Source organism: Opisthocomus hoazin, chromosome 4 (assembly GCF_030867145.1).
Source record: "Opisthocomus hoazin isolate bOpiHoa1 chromosome 4, bOpiHoa1.hap1, whole genome shotgun sequence".
In the NCBI taxonomy this organism is placed as follows: Eukaryota; Metazoa; Chordata; class Aves; order Opisthocomiformes; family Opisthocomidae; genus Opisthocomus; species Opisthocomus hoazin.
Window position 1 is genome coordinate 75503064 of NC_134417.1, and position 16003 is coordinate 75519066.

Below are 16003 nucleotides of genomic sequence, written 5' to 3' on the forward strand. Positions count from 1 at the left end.
TCCCCCGCACCAGCCCATGGACTCCTGCTCTTCTTTCAGCCTTGCACAACCGCAGGCCATGGAAGTTCTGGTAGAAAAAAAAAGTCAGGATCTGGCACCATTAATTCTTAGGTCTCTCTATTGCTGTGCCTAGCTAATTAGAATAATGCTGAGATATCATGAGAGAGACAGATAAACCTCTGGTAATTTATAATCTGCTAGGAATAACTCAACACTAAAGATTTATACATGTAATCACAGTTCATTGAAATATGTGAAAAACCTTTCACTTGAAGAAAAAAGCTTCTGCTATGACATGGTGCAGCTCTCCTGGTGGGAGATTGGACGCAGTGAGGCAGAAAGAGACTGCGCTGGCTGGCAACACAAGGGCAACTGAGGACACAATTTTCTTCCTGTTTTAAAATGACGCGTGCTCGGCTCCAGCCGTCACCCTGAGTGAATGAATGGGTGGAAGAGCCGTGCTTCCAGATCCATCACTCACTTCAGTAAAGGGGATTTAAAATGTAGAAGACGTTAGTCTCATGAAATGAAGTGTTATGGAGAAGTAGATGAGTTGTTGTAGCTGTGTTATGCTTGGAAGTAGAGTTGTAATCAGTAATTTGTGTTCAAAACCTGAGGAAAAAAATGGTGTAACTGTTGGAACAGTACTGTTTTGCCAACAGTGCAAAGTTCAGAATACCAAATGAACTTAGTCAAGTCGCAGCTGTAATGGGCTCTCCTTGTTAGCGTAGGGAAAAGACACAGATCATGTCACCATCTCTGGAGAGCAGTGGCCTGGTCTTGCCCTATGACAGTGCTTTTTAAGCAAATGAGTGTGGTCAGACATAGAACATCACACAAAGTCATACAAATGGCCTTTAATCCTTCAGGCGTGGCTTCTTTTTGCAGGTAGCATTTGGACAGCAGAGCCCAGGGTTGAGGATCCTAGCTCCAGGGAGCTCTTTTCAGCAGCTCTAGCCCACGGCCATCTCCATCGAGAGTCTGGCCTGAAGAAGCACAAGGGAAAGGCATTTCTGGCAGAACAGAAGGGCTGAGAAGCAACCAGGACAGCCTGAAATAACTCACTTTCCTTTCCTGACCATGGCTGCAAGGAAACTCACAGTTTAGGATTTAAGCTGTTCACAAATATGGGTAAATTTATTTCCGCTGTCATCTGGCAGTAACAGGGTGGCATTATCCCCATTTTACACAGCCAGAGCTGAGGCACAATAAGATTAGGGTTATATGGTCCATTTAATCTGGGTGCCCATTTTGCAATGCCTTTGGCTCAGTTACAGAGCTTAGTCAAATCCATGTATAACATGTTATGTATGGTCTCATTGGCTACAAATACAGCCCTGTGTGCTTAGTTCTGCTGCAAATTGCAGCAAAAATGCCTAGATTGGCACCCAAATAGCAAGAGAAATGCTCTCTGTGATCATCTCTGCAAAGTTTGGCTTGAGTGGGGACTTTCTTCACATGCGCAGGAGCCTGAGGTGCAGACAAAGTTAGAATTCAATTGTGCATGTGCACAAGACTGCTTTTTTTCCCCTGCAGGCTTTTGTATTGTTCCCTAGACTTCTAAATGTCATTTGCAGCAAATTACAGAACTTTCTTCTTTAGCCAACCTTGATTTATTTCTGGAACTGCTCTGTCACATGCATTAAATGAGTCTGGTCTCTTAAGAAATGATACAGTTAATTGAAGATTATATATGCAAAAGAGAGCAAGTTCAGGCTGCATATGTGGTATTTTTATTTGAGCGCTGTCCAATTCCTAGGGACAGCAAAGCTGTAGAAGTAAGGATGAAGTACTTCCCTAAGGCCTCTAAGAGTTGGTGTGTAAGCCATGTTCAAAAATCCAGCCTCACATTTTTTTATTTTTCGTGTTTCCTTATATGATCTTTGCTTTTCTTAATCTGTTTTCTTAACTCTCCTGAAGTCATGCCCTTACTGCCGTTACTCCATTTGTCGCCTATAGGTGTTCTCTTCCCGTACCCACTCAAGTGTCAGGAGGCTCTCAATGACTTTCCCGAATCTTGAGAGGAAAGTGACTTTGATCACTGCTTTCAGTGCATCATATCTTGCTCTTCAGTTCCGTGCAGTCAGGTGAAGTACAGACATCTGCAGAGCGGGCCATGAGAGGAGGAGGTGGATTAACGTGGGAATTTACTTGTGCTGGGGGCTGGACAGGCAGGAGTGGGTCAGTCCGCATGCGCCGTGCTGTGCCAGGCGTGACACCACTCAGCTAATGGACACTGAAAGAAAATGTTGCAGAGGCTGTCTCTGGACACAGCTTTGCCTTGTACTGGCTTTAAATAAGAAAGAATAATTTGCAACACAGACAACTGCATGTTTAGCAAATCCTAGTAAATATATTAACTCAGATCTTCTGGAGAATTTTGATGAAGTCAATAATACTACCCCTGAGTCTGTCCTTCTCTATAGAGCAGATAGGTATCACATACTGTGAATGTATCGTTGTCCTTTGTTATCAGAAGATGTAGAATATGAACAATGGCCTAAACAAATCCCAAGCGAGCAGATCTGGTGTGCTCTGAGTTGTCACAGGTCCAATGCGTTGGATGATGTTCCAGAATGCTCCATATTCTGAAAACACGATGCGCATTGCAAACAAAAGGAATAATTGTGGTTTTAAACACCAAAGGATGTAACTAAGATAGATTTAGATAATGCAAAAACCAGATAAAATCCTGGTGGATAACAAATACATAATGACTAGCAAGAGAGGTATTAAAAGATCAATTCATTTGTGCACAGGGCCACATTTTTTTTCATCTCTTATCTTCCATTCATATATCTACATCCATTTACGCCTTTAAAGGAATTGTCCCTTTTCTTCCTCTCTTACCTATCAGAGATTTGCACCCGAAATCTGAATGCCTGGTTTGGATTGTTATAGAGCAGCTACTGCAAGTTTTTCAGAGCTGTTTTATGCTTGATTTTTTTAACTTCACATTTTCTGTCCAGAGAGCAGTTGACAGCTCTCTCTCCTAGGAATTTCCATCATTTTTTCAGAAGGGAGAAAGAAGGTATTTCATGTTCCTGTGCTTAATAAGTAAATTAGGATAATTTACAAGCCTTAAGATAAAACATACTTAAAGGAACAAGATTGCATGTTCTGAGCTTTGAGTTTTGTCTTGGCAGGTTCGCAGTATGCTAAGATAGTCCTTTAGTGGTCAGGAAGTCACTCTTCTACACCAGGCTTTTAGTGGAAAATTGTTCAGCAAGCCAAATAGAAATTTTGTATCACATCTCACGATTTTAATCATTAAAGATATTTGATGAAAAGAGGTCACTAATGTGCCATAAACAGAGGTAGTAAGACCTCAATGATGAGTGGTGCATAGGAACCTTGCTGCATGGTGACCATATGTGCTCCATCATCTGTCTATCTATTTATCTATCTGTATCTTACCTGTCTGTCTATTTGAAGTTAGTTGTATCTGTGTTTTTCATCAGTATAATAAATACATTAATATGTCACCTTAGTTTATGTTGAGAAGCCAACAAGACCATTTTGCCATACAGTAAAAATATAACACCTTCAGAGTTTTGTTATAAATTGCACTAAGTCTGTAGCTATGTGAACTTTATTACCCCCCTCAAGCACAGCTTCTACATGATAGATTTAAGCTGTGTAATTAGTGGTTTAGATAATAAACTGTTTTTTTGTCAGTCTGTTTTGTTTGGTTTTGCTAATGAAATTACTGTAACATTGGACTTAGCATGTGTAGGAACTCTGTTATTTTACTGTGTGTTTTAAAAGCTGTTCCCTATTTGTGTTGCATACCAGATGTCACACTAATTATTATCTGCAGACAGGAATGCCAGCTTTGCTCCAAATGTAAAGCTTTTGTAAAAACCTTATGCATTAAATGGTGCAAACTACTGTTATGCTCCAGCCTATTAGTACTTTGGAATCTCCTCTCATTGTCTTAGAACTCCTTGTAACTATGACTGTGAAACTGAAAACTGTGAAATTTTTGGAATTAATAAGATCTGGAGATCAAATGCTACCTTGGTTCCTACTTACCCCAGTTCACTGAAATTGGTTTTTATTATGGGAGTGTGGCTTTTTCACTTTCATTTGCTCCCTGAGATACCTTGAAAGTTTTTTTCAATCTATTTAGAAAAACCCAGTTCTTGTAAATCTTCAAACTTAGAGCAGATTTTTTTTCTTGTAAAAATAAGGAAAATTTGTACCACACTCTTTAGTTTAAGTAGCAATACCTTCAGCACATGGAGTTTTATACATGCATTTTCATCCCTTTAAGAGCTAAACTTTTTCGAAATCTCAGTCTCTGTTAGGACTTGTAACTGATCTTTGAAATCAGTAAGAGACTTGGGACTCTTCTCACTTCAGTTGAGGAAGGGAAAGTAGAATGGACCATGGATAGTTTTGTGGAGTGTACCTGTTATTTCTTAATTAGCTCATCTATTCAGGTCTGCTGCTAATGTTGAGGTTTTTTTTACTGTAGGGGGACTTTGGTTGAAAGGCAAAATGAGAGGAAATAGGCTCTCTGGCCTGTCCAGGGGAATACCTGCTGAACCGTATTCATAGGAAGAGTTTCCATAGAACATAGGACAGTAAGATACAGTGATTTGGCTTTAGCAACCTCATTCTAACCATTTTCTCCTTTTCAATTTCTTCTAAATCAACATGGGGCAATTACAGCAATAAATTTCAGTGCTTTGAGGAGCAGGACATTTCAGTGGCACGACTGTGCACATGCAAGGCAAGTGTACTTACAAGGTAGAAACCAAAATGGCCAACATTTGTAAAGGGGCCTTTAATGCTGTTTCATTGAAACAGAATTTGTATTCCACTTGCTCAGAAAAGACTTCAGGAACAAGATGGCTTGTTAGGTCATTCCTGCATAGTGTTTTTAAGAAACCAGAGTAACAGACTTCACTGGCAGCATAGCTAATTATATAGGAATTAGGTGGAACTAGTAGCCAGTTTGCCCAAGCGGTGAGTGTGTGGGGGATGTGGGAAAGCCATACCACCTGTGTGCTTTTGTAAAGCCCAAAACCAGGCTGGGACACATAGTCCAGAAGATTTATACCACGCTTTTTTTCATATTGACACTCAGTAAGGTCCCAAGTCAAACTATTAATATGAAAATGATGAGTTTAAAGCTAGGCCATCTATATTCAATAGAAATAAGAAGCAGAAAAGTGTTACTCAAACTGAATTCATCAGAGCACAGAGAGGTTGGTGCAACAGAAATAATTTTATCAAAACTTGTCTCTTATTGATTTACCTGAAATTCGTAGCAAAATTTAAAGTTTTGAAATGCTATAACAGTATAATATAAGTAATTTACAGCAGTTATACACTGTTAAAAATGGAAGAACTTGAGGACCTCGCATGAGATATCCAGTGCAGATGTTTTATTTCAATCTGTTCCTAGTGTGGCTTCACAAACATTTATTTCCTTATCCAAATCAGATGAGCAGTGACTTGCTGATAGCTACTATGGGGTGATGACACTCATCACCTGCTGTAGTTACAGTACAATAACATGTATTGGCTAAAAGAATTATGAGAAAGAATTAATTTTCTATGATACTACAATTGACTGTATTTTTACTGTAAATGTATTTTTTCTATCTTTACATAAAGTCAGTGATAATTTAAGATGAAATGACAAAGTACCAAAAAAAAAAAAACCACCAAGAAAAAGTTTAATAAAGGATTTTCCTTCAGCTCAAGCAGCCGATTTAATTCATTTCAGAGATGATGGTTAAACAAGGAGCTTCTGGTTAAACAAGGAGCTTCTAGCAGAGATCAGGCAGAAGAGAAAGGTCCATGGAATGTGGAAAGAGGGACAGGCCACTTGGGAAGAGTACAGAAACGTGGTGAGAGCATGCAGGGATGCGACGAGGAAGGCCAAGGCTCACCTGGAATTGAAGCTGGCAAGGGATGTCAAAAACAACAAGAAGGGCTTCTTCAACTACATCAGCAGCAAAAGGAAGGCTAGGGACAACGTGGGGCCGCTGCTGAATGAGGCGGGTGTCCTGGTGACGGAGGATGCGGAGAAGGCAGAGCTACTGAATGCCTTCTTTGCTTCAGTCTTCAGTGCTAAGACTGGCCCTCAGGAATCCCAGGCCCCGGAGGTAAGAGAAGAAGCCTACAAAGAGGACGACTTTCCCTTGGTCGAGGAGGACTGTGTGAGGGATTGCTTAAGTGATCTGGATGTCCACAAATCCATGGGCCCCGATGGAATGCACCCACGAGTGCTGAGGGAGCTGGCGGATGTCATTGCTGAGCCACTCTCCATCATCTTTGAGAGGTCCTGGAGGACAGGAGAGGTGCCCGAGGACTGGAGAAAGGCCAATGTCACTCCAATCTTCAAAAAGGGCAAGAAGGAGGACCCAGGGAACTACAGGCCGGTCAGCCTCACCTCCATCCCGGGAAAGGTGATGGAGCAGCTTATCCTGGAGGCCATCATGAAGCAAGTGGAAGAAAAGAAGGTTATCAGGAGTAGTCAGCATGGATTCACCAAGGGGAAATCGTGCCTGACCAATCTGATAGCTTTCTACGATGACATGACTGGCTGGGTAAACGAAGGGAGAGCCGTGGATGTTGTGCAAGGCTTTCGACACAGTCTCCCATGATGTCCTCCTAGGGAAGCTGAGGAAGTGTGGGCTGGATGAGTGGTCGGTGAAGTGGATAGAGAACTGGCTGAATGGCAGAACTCAGAGGGTTGTCATCAGTGGCGCTGAGTCTAGTTGGAGGCTGGTGACAAGTGGTGTCCCCCAGGGGTCAGTACTGGGCCCAGTCTTGTTTAACTTCTTCATCAACGACCTGGATGAAGAGTTAGAATGTACCCTCAGCAAGTTTGCTGACGACACCAAACTGGGAGGTGTGGTAGATACACCAGAAGGCTGTGCTGCCATTCAGCATGACCTGGATAGGCTGGAAAGCTGGGCAGAGAGGAACCTGATGAGGTTCAACAAAGGCAAATGCAGGGTCCTGCACCTGGGGAGGAACAACCTCATGCACCAGTACAGGCTTGGGGTGGACCTGCTGGAGAGCAGCTCTGCGGAGAGGGACCTGGGTGTCCTGGTGGACGACAGGTTAACCATGAGCCAGCAGTGTGCCCTGGCTGCCAAGAAAGCCAATGGGATCCTGGGGTGCATCAAGAAGAGTGTGGCCAGCAGGACGAGGGAGGTTCTCCTTCCCCTCTACACTGCCCTGGTGAGGCCTCGTCTGGAGTACTCTGTCCAGTTCTGGGCTCCCCAGTTCAAGAAAGATGAAGAGCTACTGGAGAGAGTCCAGCGGAGGGCTACGAGGATGGTGAGGGGACTGGAGCATCTCCCCTACGAGGAGAGGTTGAGGGAACTGGGCTTGTTCAGCCTGAAGAAGAGAAGGCTGCGAGGGGACCTTATAAATGCCTACAAATATCTGAAGGGTGGGTGTCAGGAGGATGGGGCCAAGCTCTTTTCAGTGGTGCCCAGTGACAGGACAAGGGGCAGTGGGCACAAACTGAGGCACAGGAAGTTCCGTCTGAACATGAGGAAGAACTTCTTCCCTCTGAGGGTGACGGAGCACTGGAACAGGCTGCCCAGGGAGGTTGTGGAGTCTCCTTCTCTGGAGATCTTCAAGACCCGCCTGGACAAGATCCTGTGCAGCCTACTGTAGGTGACCCTGCTTCGGCAGGGGGGTTGGACTAGATGACCCACAGAGGTCCCTTCCAACCCCTACTATTCTGTGATTTTGTGATTCTGTGATCCATGCTGCTAGAGTGAAACAGGCAGTATGATAACTCACCGTGCCTTGGAATATGAGGTTGAGATAGTAGAGGTAAGACTCAGACTGGTATAATATGTACAGCTGAGTGATAAAACCCTACTATTCTGTGATTCTGTGATTCTGTGGGCTATGGAAGGGTTCAGCTCATCTGCCAGAATGTCTGCCATTTAGGTGCTTAGAGTACTCATTAGAGTGCTCTCGGTATTCAAGGAGAGATGTGGCACCAACTGTTGGGTCAGGATGTGATGATTTGCGCTGTAGAGCCAACTAACTCCGTTCGTAGGCAGCAGAAGGATCACAGGCTGAGCTAGACACCTCCCTTTTCGGTGACTGGGTATAGGTGAGTTAAATCCCATCCCTTCCATTTTACTTTTTTTCTCTCAAGTGTACGAACTTGCTCTCAGCAGAGCTGAATGTACAGTGGCGTCACTAGCGTAATAGCCAGTAAGTAAAGGGATACAATGGTCAATGGATTTGTTGCAAAAATTCACAAGGCAAAAGCAACATACGAGTAACAACAGGATCACACTCAATTTCTGAAGCTGGTTCAGAGCAGTGCAGGCATTGCAGAGGGCTGTCGTGGAATTGCATGTGGCTGGATAGGCTCAACCACTTCCAGCCATCATCAACCCAGACTGCAAGGTGAGAGGCAGAGGCGCCAGCTCTACTCATAACTACATGGAAGACCTGTGGGTTTGTTTTTTTTCTGGAAGTGGAGGTTTTTGAAGATGGGTATGAAATTATTTCATTGGTATCAAAAGCAAAATGATATGACAGCAGACTGTCTGCTGGAAACTGAAGTCAGAGTACTGCTGGGTGCAGACGAGTTAGCTCTAACAGGATGGTTTAAGCTGATCCTGACCCTTTACCCTGCTCCTTTCTCTCTTTACTCATTTTTCTCCTAGCGAAGAGAAACACGTCATTTGTTATAATTTCATTAGACCCTCGGAAATGACTCATCATATTATGGGCACCAGCAGAATGAACTATCATTTTTAACCCAAAATGTATTGTTTTATCTGAGTTACAAACCTTTGAAATGAAACTGTTCTCTTGAAAAACTTGTAGTCTAGTAGTAGCAGCGGTATCTGCCTCTATAACAAGAACCAAAGCCTCAAATAAAAACACTTACTATTTTAAGTGATGTCAAACTTCTATAGTACCAATTTGAAAACCAAGACATTATTAGACATTGTCTTAAAGTTTGTCAGTTGAAAAATCTGAAACACCATGAATGCAAAGGTTCCTGATCTGGAAAAAAGAAGTGTGCAAATGAAAACCAAAAGTATCTTGTGCAGTGACAATATCTGAAAGAGTTTGAATGCTTATGTGTCTACATATATGAGTGTATACTGTCTTTGCATAGATACTCACACATACAGAAGATACTATAGTACTTCAAATTTCCTTCCTTTTTCATATATAAAACTAATTGCAAATTATTTCTTTTTGTTCTTCTCACAGCTGAATTTTTATTCCTCTTGTGGGGTGTTTATCTCTGCTATGCAGTGCGGACAGTCCCATCAGCATTTCATGAGCCACGTTATATGGCTGTTGCAGTTCACAATGAGCTCATTATCTCTGCTATATTCCATACAATTAGGCAAGTGATCTGTAGATCTAGTAATTAACTATTTATCTTTCAGGTTTCATGCGGTACAACTTAAAATGGGTGAATGGGATAGGATGCAGAACGGAAAGTCTCATAAATATTTAATTCTGAAAATTAAGTGATTACTAGACTTAAAACTGTTCTCAAAGGATTCAAGAATATGTCCAATCAACTTGTTGATTGTATAATTAGGAGTTTTATCAGTATAGCTAGCTGATATGTTCTTGTATCAAAGTTCAGTGTATATGATAAATTAGATATAGCAAAACTACTGTCTGCCTACAGTCATCTACATACTGCTGACTGGTTTGTATCCCTAGAAAAACAGCAGGTAAGAGTGTTGGTTTGAATGAAGTATTCCTGGTTTGTAACAGATTGGCAAGGTGCAGCTGTATATTAAGATAATTTTACTGGTTTGTGCATGAAGTATAGTGTTTTATAAGCTGACATAAAAAAATGTTGTGCATATGATGCTGTAACAGTAATATAAAGCGTGTGTTTCTTATAAAGTTTATCATGAACTGTACATTTCATACTTGTAAATTAGTAGAATGGTAACAACTAAATAAGGGTCTTTGCCAGGGCTACATGAAAGTTATTATATACGCTTTTCCTACAAAGTATGCTGTAAAAATGAAATATCCTAGAAAATTCAAAATAGCAAGATGGCATTAATTCATCTCATGCTGTAAGAGATTCTTGTGACTTGCTTATGACGTTCTCATGCCTTCCTTTGCCTGCTGACAGACCTTTTCTACTAAGATTTTTTTTTTTTTTTTACATTGCTCCATTGACAGTCTTCAGATACTCTGTTCCTTGGTCTGTCTTGGAACTCACATTTCTCTCTGCTTTTTTGATGTTTGCTTCCATGAGACGTCATTTTTTCTGAGTAAACATCAGCAAAGCAACTCTGTCATCTCTGTTCCTTCCAGCTGCATTATTTCCCCTATCAGTGTGGTAAAGTTTGCTGCACTTTTCAGGCTTGCAACTTTTTGTTTCCTTCACCTTCTCCTAACCCCACATCTCAACATCCACATACTCTCAAAATCTTCTTCTTTACTCCCTAACACAAACATCTGCAAAAACAAAGTTTAAAATCTGTATTTGATGGAAGCATTTTTCTTTTAATTTCTGATAGATATAAAGTTCAGTTACAATATTTTGCATTTATTATAACCAATATGACAGCTTCTCAGTTAAAATTTTCTGCCATTAATTAGTATACCTAAGCTGTATTTCGGGCCATGTGAGAAGATACAGTTCAGTGCGTTAGGAGAGCTGTTATGTGAGCTGCAAGTTTCTTTTAACACTAGGACAGGGTGAAAGTAATCTTGGATTAAAGAGAGGGAGAAAGGGGGAAGTGCTGCATTTTAGTACATGCCTTATGAAGGAGACAGTAAAGGCCTTTGAGTTTATGCTAGTGAAGATCCTGTTCCTTCAGCCTACGGTCTGCTTTTGTTCTTTCTTGCTTTTGTTTTAAACCCCACACAGATTTCATATTGATTCTTTGCGCTATCTGATATATGCTGGTTTGTTGAAGAAATTTCATGTACTGTTTATGGATAGGAGTGAATAAAATGCACTGGAAGTACATGATCCCTCCAGAGATTACGTCCATTTCTGTCTACACAAGTCTTAATCCAGTCTATTTGAAGTTCACATTTCCTTACTTTTTTTTTTTTTTTTTGCATCTATCTTTCCTGCCAAGTTCTGGATATAACTGAAAGAGCAGAAATGTAAGACTCAGATTTATATGACATATCTGAGTTGTCATGAAGTTGAGAGCATTGGAGCCTTGAAGGACACCTACTATTATGAGGTAGCCATCCAGTCTGGAAACTCCCGAAGCTCATATAAGATTGATGTGAGCACTGAATAAAACCTTGAACTGTTTGCATTTTGTTTTCCATTAAAAGTATTATTCCCATTTCAGAAACAGAGTGTTCTTGATTATCTTCATATCAGCATAGCATTAAATTCCTGCATTTCTCTTTCTCTTGTATTACTGAGAAATGAAAAATTTATATGGAAAAAAATTCAAATAGAAACCCCATCTCTGCTTGGTCTGAAGCTACTGCAAATGCTGTTTTGCTTTCAGGGGTGTGGCATGGCTACGTTAATCAGTCAGGGTTTCACACAAAAGCAAGCAAAAAGCCTTCATAGAATTTGAGGATTGGAGCTGTCAAGGGTTAGCCAAATCCGGTGGGCATCAGGACCTGGGAGGTTTCTACCATCTCTGATGGATGTGTCTGCTGCTGTTTCCATTTGCAGGCCTATGGAGGCTGAGCACATCCACCTTGGGTGCAGCCACACGTAGCACATGGCTGGCCACAGGGACCAGTGCGGGTCCAACACGGACGGGCAGCCTGGTGCTGTTGCTCCTGTTCACTAACGAAATGTGTATGCTGTGTAGGTGCACAAGCACACCACACTCAGAGGTCCATCAAATACGAGCACAGTCCTTAAGCCAATCTACTGTCTATCTTTGAATTTGGGGCCCCATACCCAGTCACGGACTGAGACCTTGGTCTTCCCTGATGTGGGTCTCCCACGTGCTGGCTAGGCCAGCCTGAAACGTGCTTGTGAATTGAGCATACATACATGCACAGTGTAGAGAGTGCGATCACACAGACATTAGGAGAAGGACTGAATGAGAAGATACGAGATACTGCAGTGACCAGGTACAGGGCTCGGTGGGTGTCTTAGCCCCTTTTATCCCCCCTTCTTTCCATGCTGCTTCTTCCCCCTCTCTGCCTCTGTCCTTGTCTTCAGCCAAATAAACAACCCACCTCTCGTTACCGTTTTCCTATCAGTCCCAGTTTTGCCACATCTCTACTCAAATTCAGTATTTTTACTATCATTAGCTAGGTAATCACAGCCTTATACGCTGTTACTGATATGGTTACATCAGTACTGCTGACGTTGCAAGTTCTACTCCCCAAAGGCCCCCAGTGCTCCGTTCAGTTACCTGTGAAGTTTGGCCATCTTTCAAATGACTCCCTGTTAACCACCTGTGAAATCTTGCCATCCCTCACAGCACTGTCTGTAATTCTGGTTCACTTTTTGCTCTGTTATTTGTTATATCCAGTAGTTTCTCATGTCATCTTCAATAGTTCTCATGCTGTGTTCTGTTAGTTAAACCTCAGGCCTGAGCATCCTCATATCCCTGCACACCTCAACAACATCTCTGTAAGAAATAATGATAATATTTTATTGTGTTCATGAAACATTTCATTTACAAAATATTAAACAAGAAATGATGACTGTATTATTATGGCATACAAGCCAGTGTTTCATGCCAGACTATTTCTGTTAACAAAAGCTTCTGCAAAATGTGCCTCCGTGGACTTGGCGAAGTTGCAAATGTCATTTCTATCTGAATTATTTTTATAAAACCGCAAATTACAAGCCAGTGGTACATCCATTCATCCATTGCACTGCTTACCATTTCTGTCTTTGGGAGCCCACTAAAGCAGATAAGCCAAGCATGCTCCAGCTACCTCCAACTGCAGCGCTTGTTCTAGCACTCTTTCAGAAAGGTCAGCGAGGGATTGCTTCATGCGGGAGGTTCAGCCACTCGTTTCCTAGCATTCACAAGGCTCTTGGGCCCCACGGGTTTGAGCTGGGTGGTCCTGCCATCAAGACCATTTCTCTGCTCCCCGCTAAAATGCATTTCAGTTCAGTTCTCTCTTTGGTGACTCATCAGCTGCACTCTGTAGCTGCGATCTATGGACATCCCATATTTATGAAGTGCACTGCAATTGATCATAGTACATGTGCTTACTTAACCTAAAACCATCCATTCAGCTCCTTAATGTATGTAAACTGCCATAACTCAGTTCAAGCCAAAGAAGCTGTGACAATATAAACCATCCCAAAAAACAGCTAAATAGAGTGAGAATGATGGAATAAGCAATATCCTTTAAGGTCTGTTGTTTTTTTTTATATTTTGTTTTGGCTTGTTCGTTGGGGGTTTTTTCAGAGTTGTTTTGAAATTGTGGTATAGAAGTAAATCATGTGGATGTAATTTTTAGTCTATATGAAAACAGTACAGAACAAAACCAGTTCTGTTTGGCCTTTCAACGAAAAGAAACCTAAAGAACATTAAAAATGTTAAATCTAATGCACTGGAGAAAAGGCAGTAAATTTCAACCCTGAATTCTATTTTCAGATTCATTCTTGCTTCAAGACTTCAGTCTGATTGGATGCTGATGCTGTTCTTTGCACACACACACTTGACTGTGACAGTCACTGTTGGGCTACTTCTGATCCCTAAGGTATTTGAGTCTCCCGTCTCTTTTTTTTTGCCAGCACTGAGGAAGATAAATGTTGTCATGCAGAAGCAATGCTGTACAAAATTAGCAAGCAGCTGGTAGAAAAGGAAGATGTAAAATTTGGCTATGTTACCTAAAAAGCTGTGTATTCTTTTATTTTAAAAACTCTTGTACACTTTCAAAGATCCTTTCTTTCAGCTTTCAAAATTCCAGGGGTTTAAAGTACTTAAAATTTTTATGTGATTATTAGAAGAGGGAAAGAATCCTCCTTAACGATGCTTATTTCAGGTATTTGGGTGGCCATGAAGCTGCTAGAAGTAGCTGAGCTCAGACGAAGAGTTTAGGCAAGGGGACAGAAAGACTAGGATGGACTGCTAAATAAAACTAGAATGAGGAGCTTGGAATAGCCATGAGATAGAGAGGTTGGGACTTAAACCAGGCAGTTGTTACAGACTGAAAAATGAGAGCCCTTTGCAAGTCAGAGCCAGGGACGGGCAGATGCTGACTACCGAGAGGAGATGTGGCCTATGATACGGAGCCAGCTACTGGGTAAGAGGGTGAGTGCCTGTGGGCCAGGAGAAGATGGAGGATGGCAAGAGATGGGGCAGAGAAGAGGAAGGGTCCGAGCACCGCTGCATGCCTGCATCAGGCGCTGGGAGCGGAGTCAGTCCCACCAGGTCAGGAGCGCCGCCGGCAGCTCCACCCGTCCCCAGCACCGCTCCGCATGGTCGGAATGGAGCTTTCTGCTCAGCAGCGCGAGTGATTTTATAATGGCTTTTGGAGTGACCAATTGTATTAATCGAAAGGTCAAGAGTGAAAGAGAACATAAATGTGAAAGTTACATATGAAAGAAGAACCTTAAGCAGTTCAAGTTGATAGAATTATCAGTTTAATGAAGCTGCTATTCCTGCCTTTTGCCTATGTGTCAGAACAGGGTATGCTGATAACTGTCAAATATACATACATTAAACAGTCATAACAAGGGGACACATTGATGCAGCCTTAATACTGAATAACCTTGTTTTATTTTAAATTACTTTTCTGGTCTTTAGCAATAGACTTATTATTTTCTATTTTATATTCATATACTTTATTATGTATCTTCAGAGATGTCTTTCTAAAGTAATCTAGAAAATTTGTTGACCTTTCTGAAGCTGACTCATAACTACTGATGAACATTTCCATTTTTAGCTTATTATCCATGTAACACTACACAGATTTTTCTTCCAGCACACCAAAGAATTCAGGGAACTAAGAGAACATTCACAAAGTTTAGTTCTGTTCATAAAGTCCTGAGGCCAGATGACTGTGGACAATAGTAACTGCAGATGAGTGAATCAGTATGAATAAAAAAATCGCTGACAACCTCTCTACAACTCTTGATCCGAGCATTTGCTAAAACTTAGAAGAGAGAAATTAATTTGTCTACTTTTTTATTTGTTAGCTTCTCTTTTTTCCTTTTTTTTTTGCCACCCCATCTCTTCCTTTTCAGGATCAGGATCTAAAATGGGAGAATTGCTTTCTGCAGGATTGTTAAACTGTATGGAACATAAAATACAGTTTTGTGGTTATAGCAGCGTAATTGGAAGTACTGGCTGAAAGTCTATTTCTATACTACCTTAATTTAAATGCAATTTAAAGAGATTCAAATAAGCATCAAAATAAATGTGGGGTTTTTTCCTTATGCAAATCTCTAAAGATTTATTAAGTTAAGCAATCATTTATGGAGTTCCTACAATACTGATATTCTGTAGGACAGTACTTATACCAGTGATGCTTATAGCTAGTGTTTTGAGTTCAGAAAATCACATGAAATCCATAGAAAGATCATTGTGACATAAAAACACTTGATGTAAACTCTTACAGTGATGTTGAAGTAAACTTTTGCACTGATGGCAACATCTGTTTTATAAACACTTATTGCAGTTTTCACATTCAAGCAATAACCCGAGAGATGATATAGCTACAGAAGCTTACGAAGATGAGCTTGATATGGGTCGATCTGGATCCTATCTGAACAGCAGTATCAATTCAGCATGGAGTGAACATAGTTTGGATCCTGAAGATATTCGGGTATATATAACTCATTTAAATATCATTTATTATTGAGAACAACACTTTTTCCTCTCAGTAACCTCTGAATTACATCCATTTGACTTTTTTTGCAGCTATCAGCTGAAACAGGACAGCTTAGGTGCCTCAGTGATTGTGGTATCAAGTCATGTAAAATCTCATGGAAAATACTCACTAGTATGAAGAGAAGCTGCATTACTAGTTGTAGTAAAAGTCAGGCTGGAGGCTAAAGAGGAGTCATCATCCACAGCAAGAGCTGCTTATCAGTTTACATAGGCTCTTT

The 16003-nt window shown here is 41.2% G+C and overlaps 1 protein-coding gene across 2 annotated transcripts in view; it reads left to right on the forward strand.

The window, feature by feature from the left end:
- The window catches only part of GPR158 (G protein-coupled receptor 158), a 209119-nt gene that overhangs the window by 186917 nt on the left and 6199 nt on the right, over positions 1-16003 (forward strand). For both annotated transcript variants that reach the window (XM_009945434.2, XM_075419553.1), the window contains exons 8-10: positions 9226-9364; positions 13545-13650; positions 15574-15720. In XM_009945434.2, coding sequence (XP_009943736.2) covers positions 9226-9364; positions 13545-13650; positions 15574-15720 — 392 coding nt within the window. The remainder of the gene's footprint in view (positions 1-9225; positions 9365-13544; positions 13651-15573; positions 15721-16003) is intronic.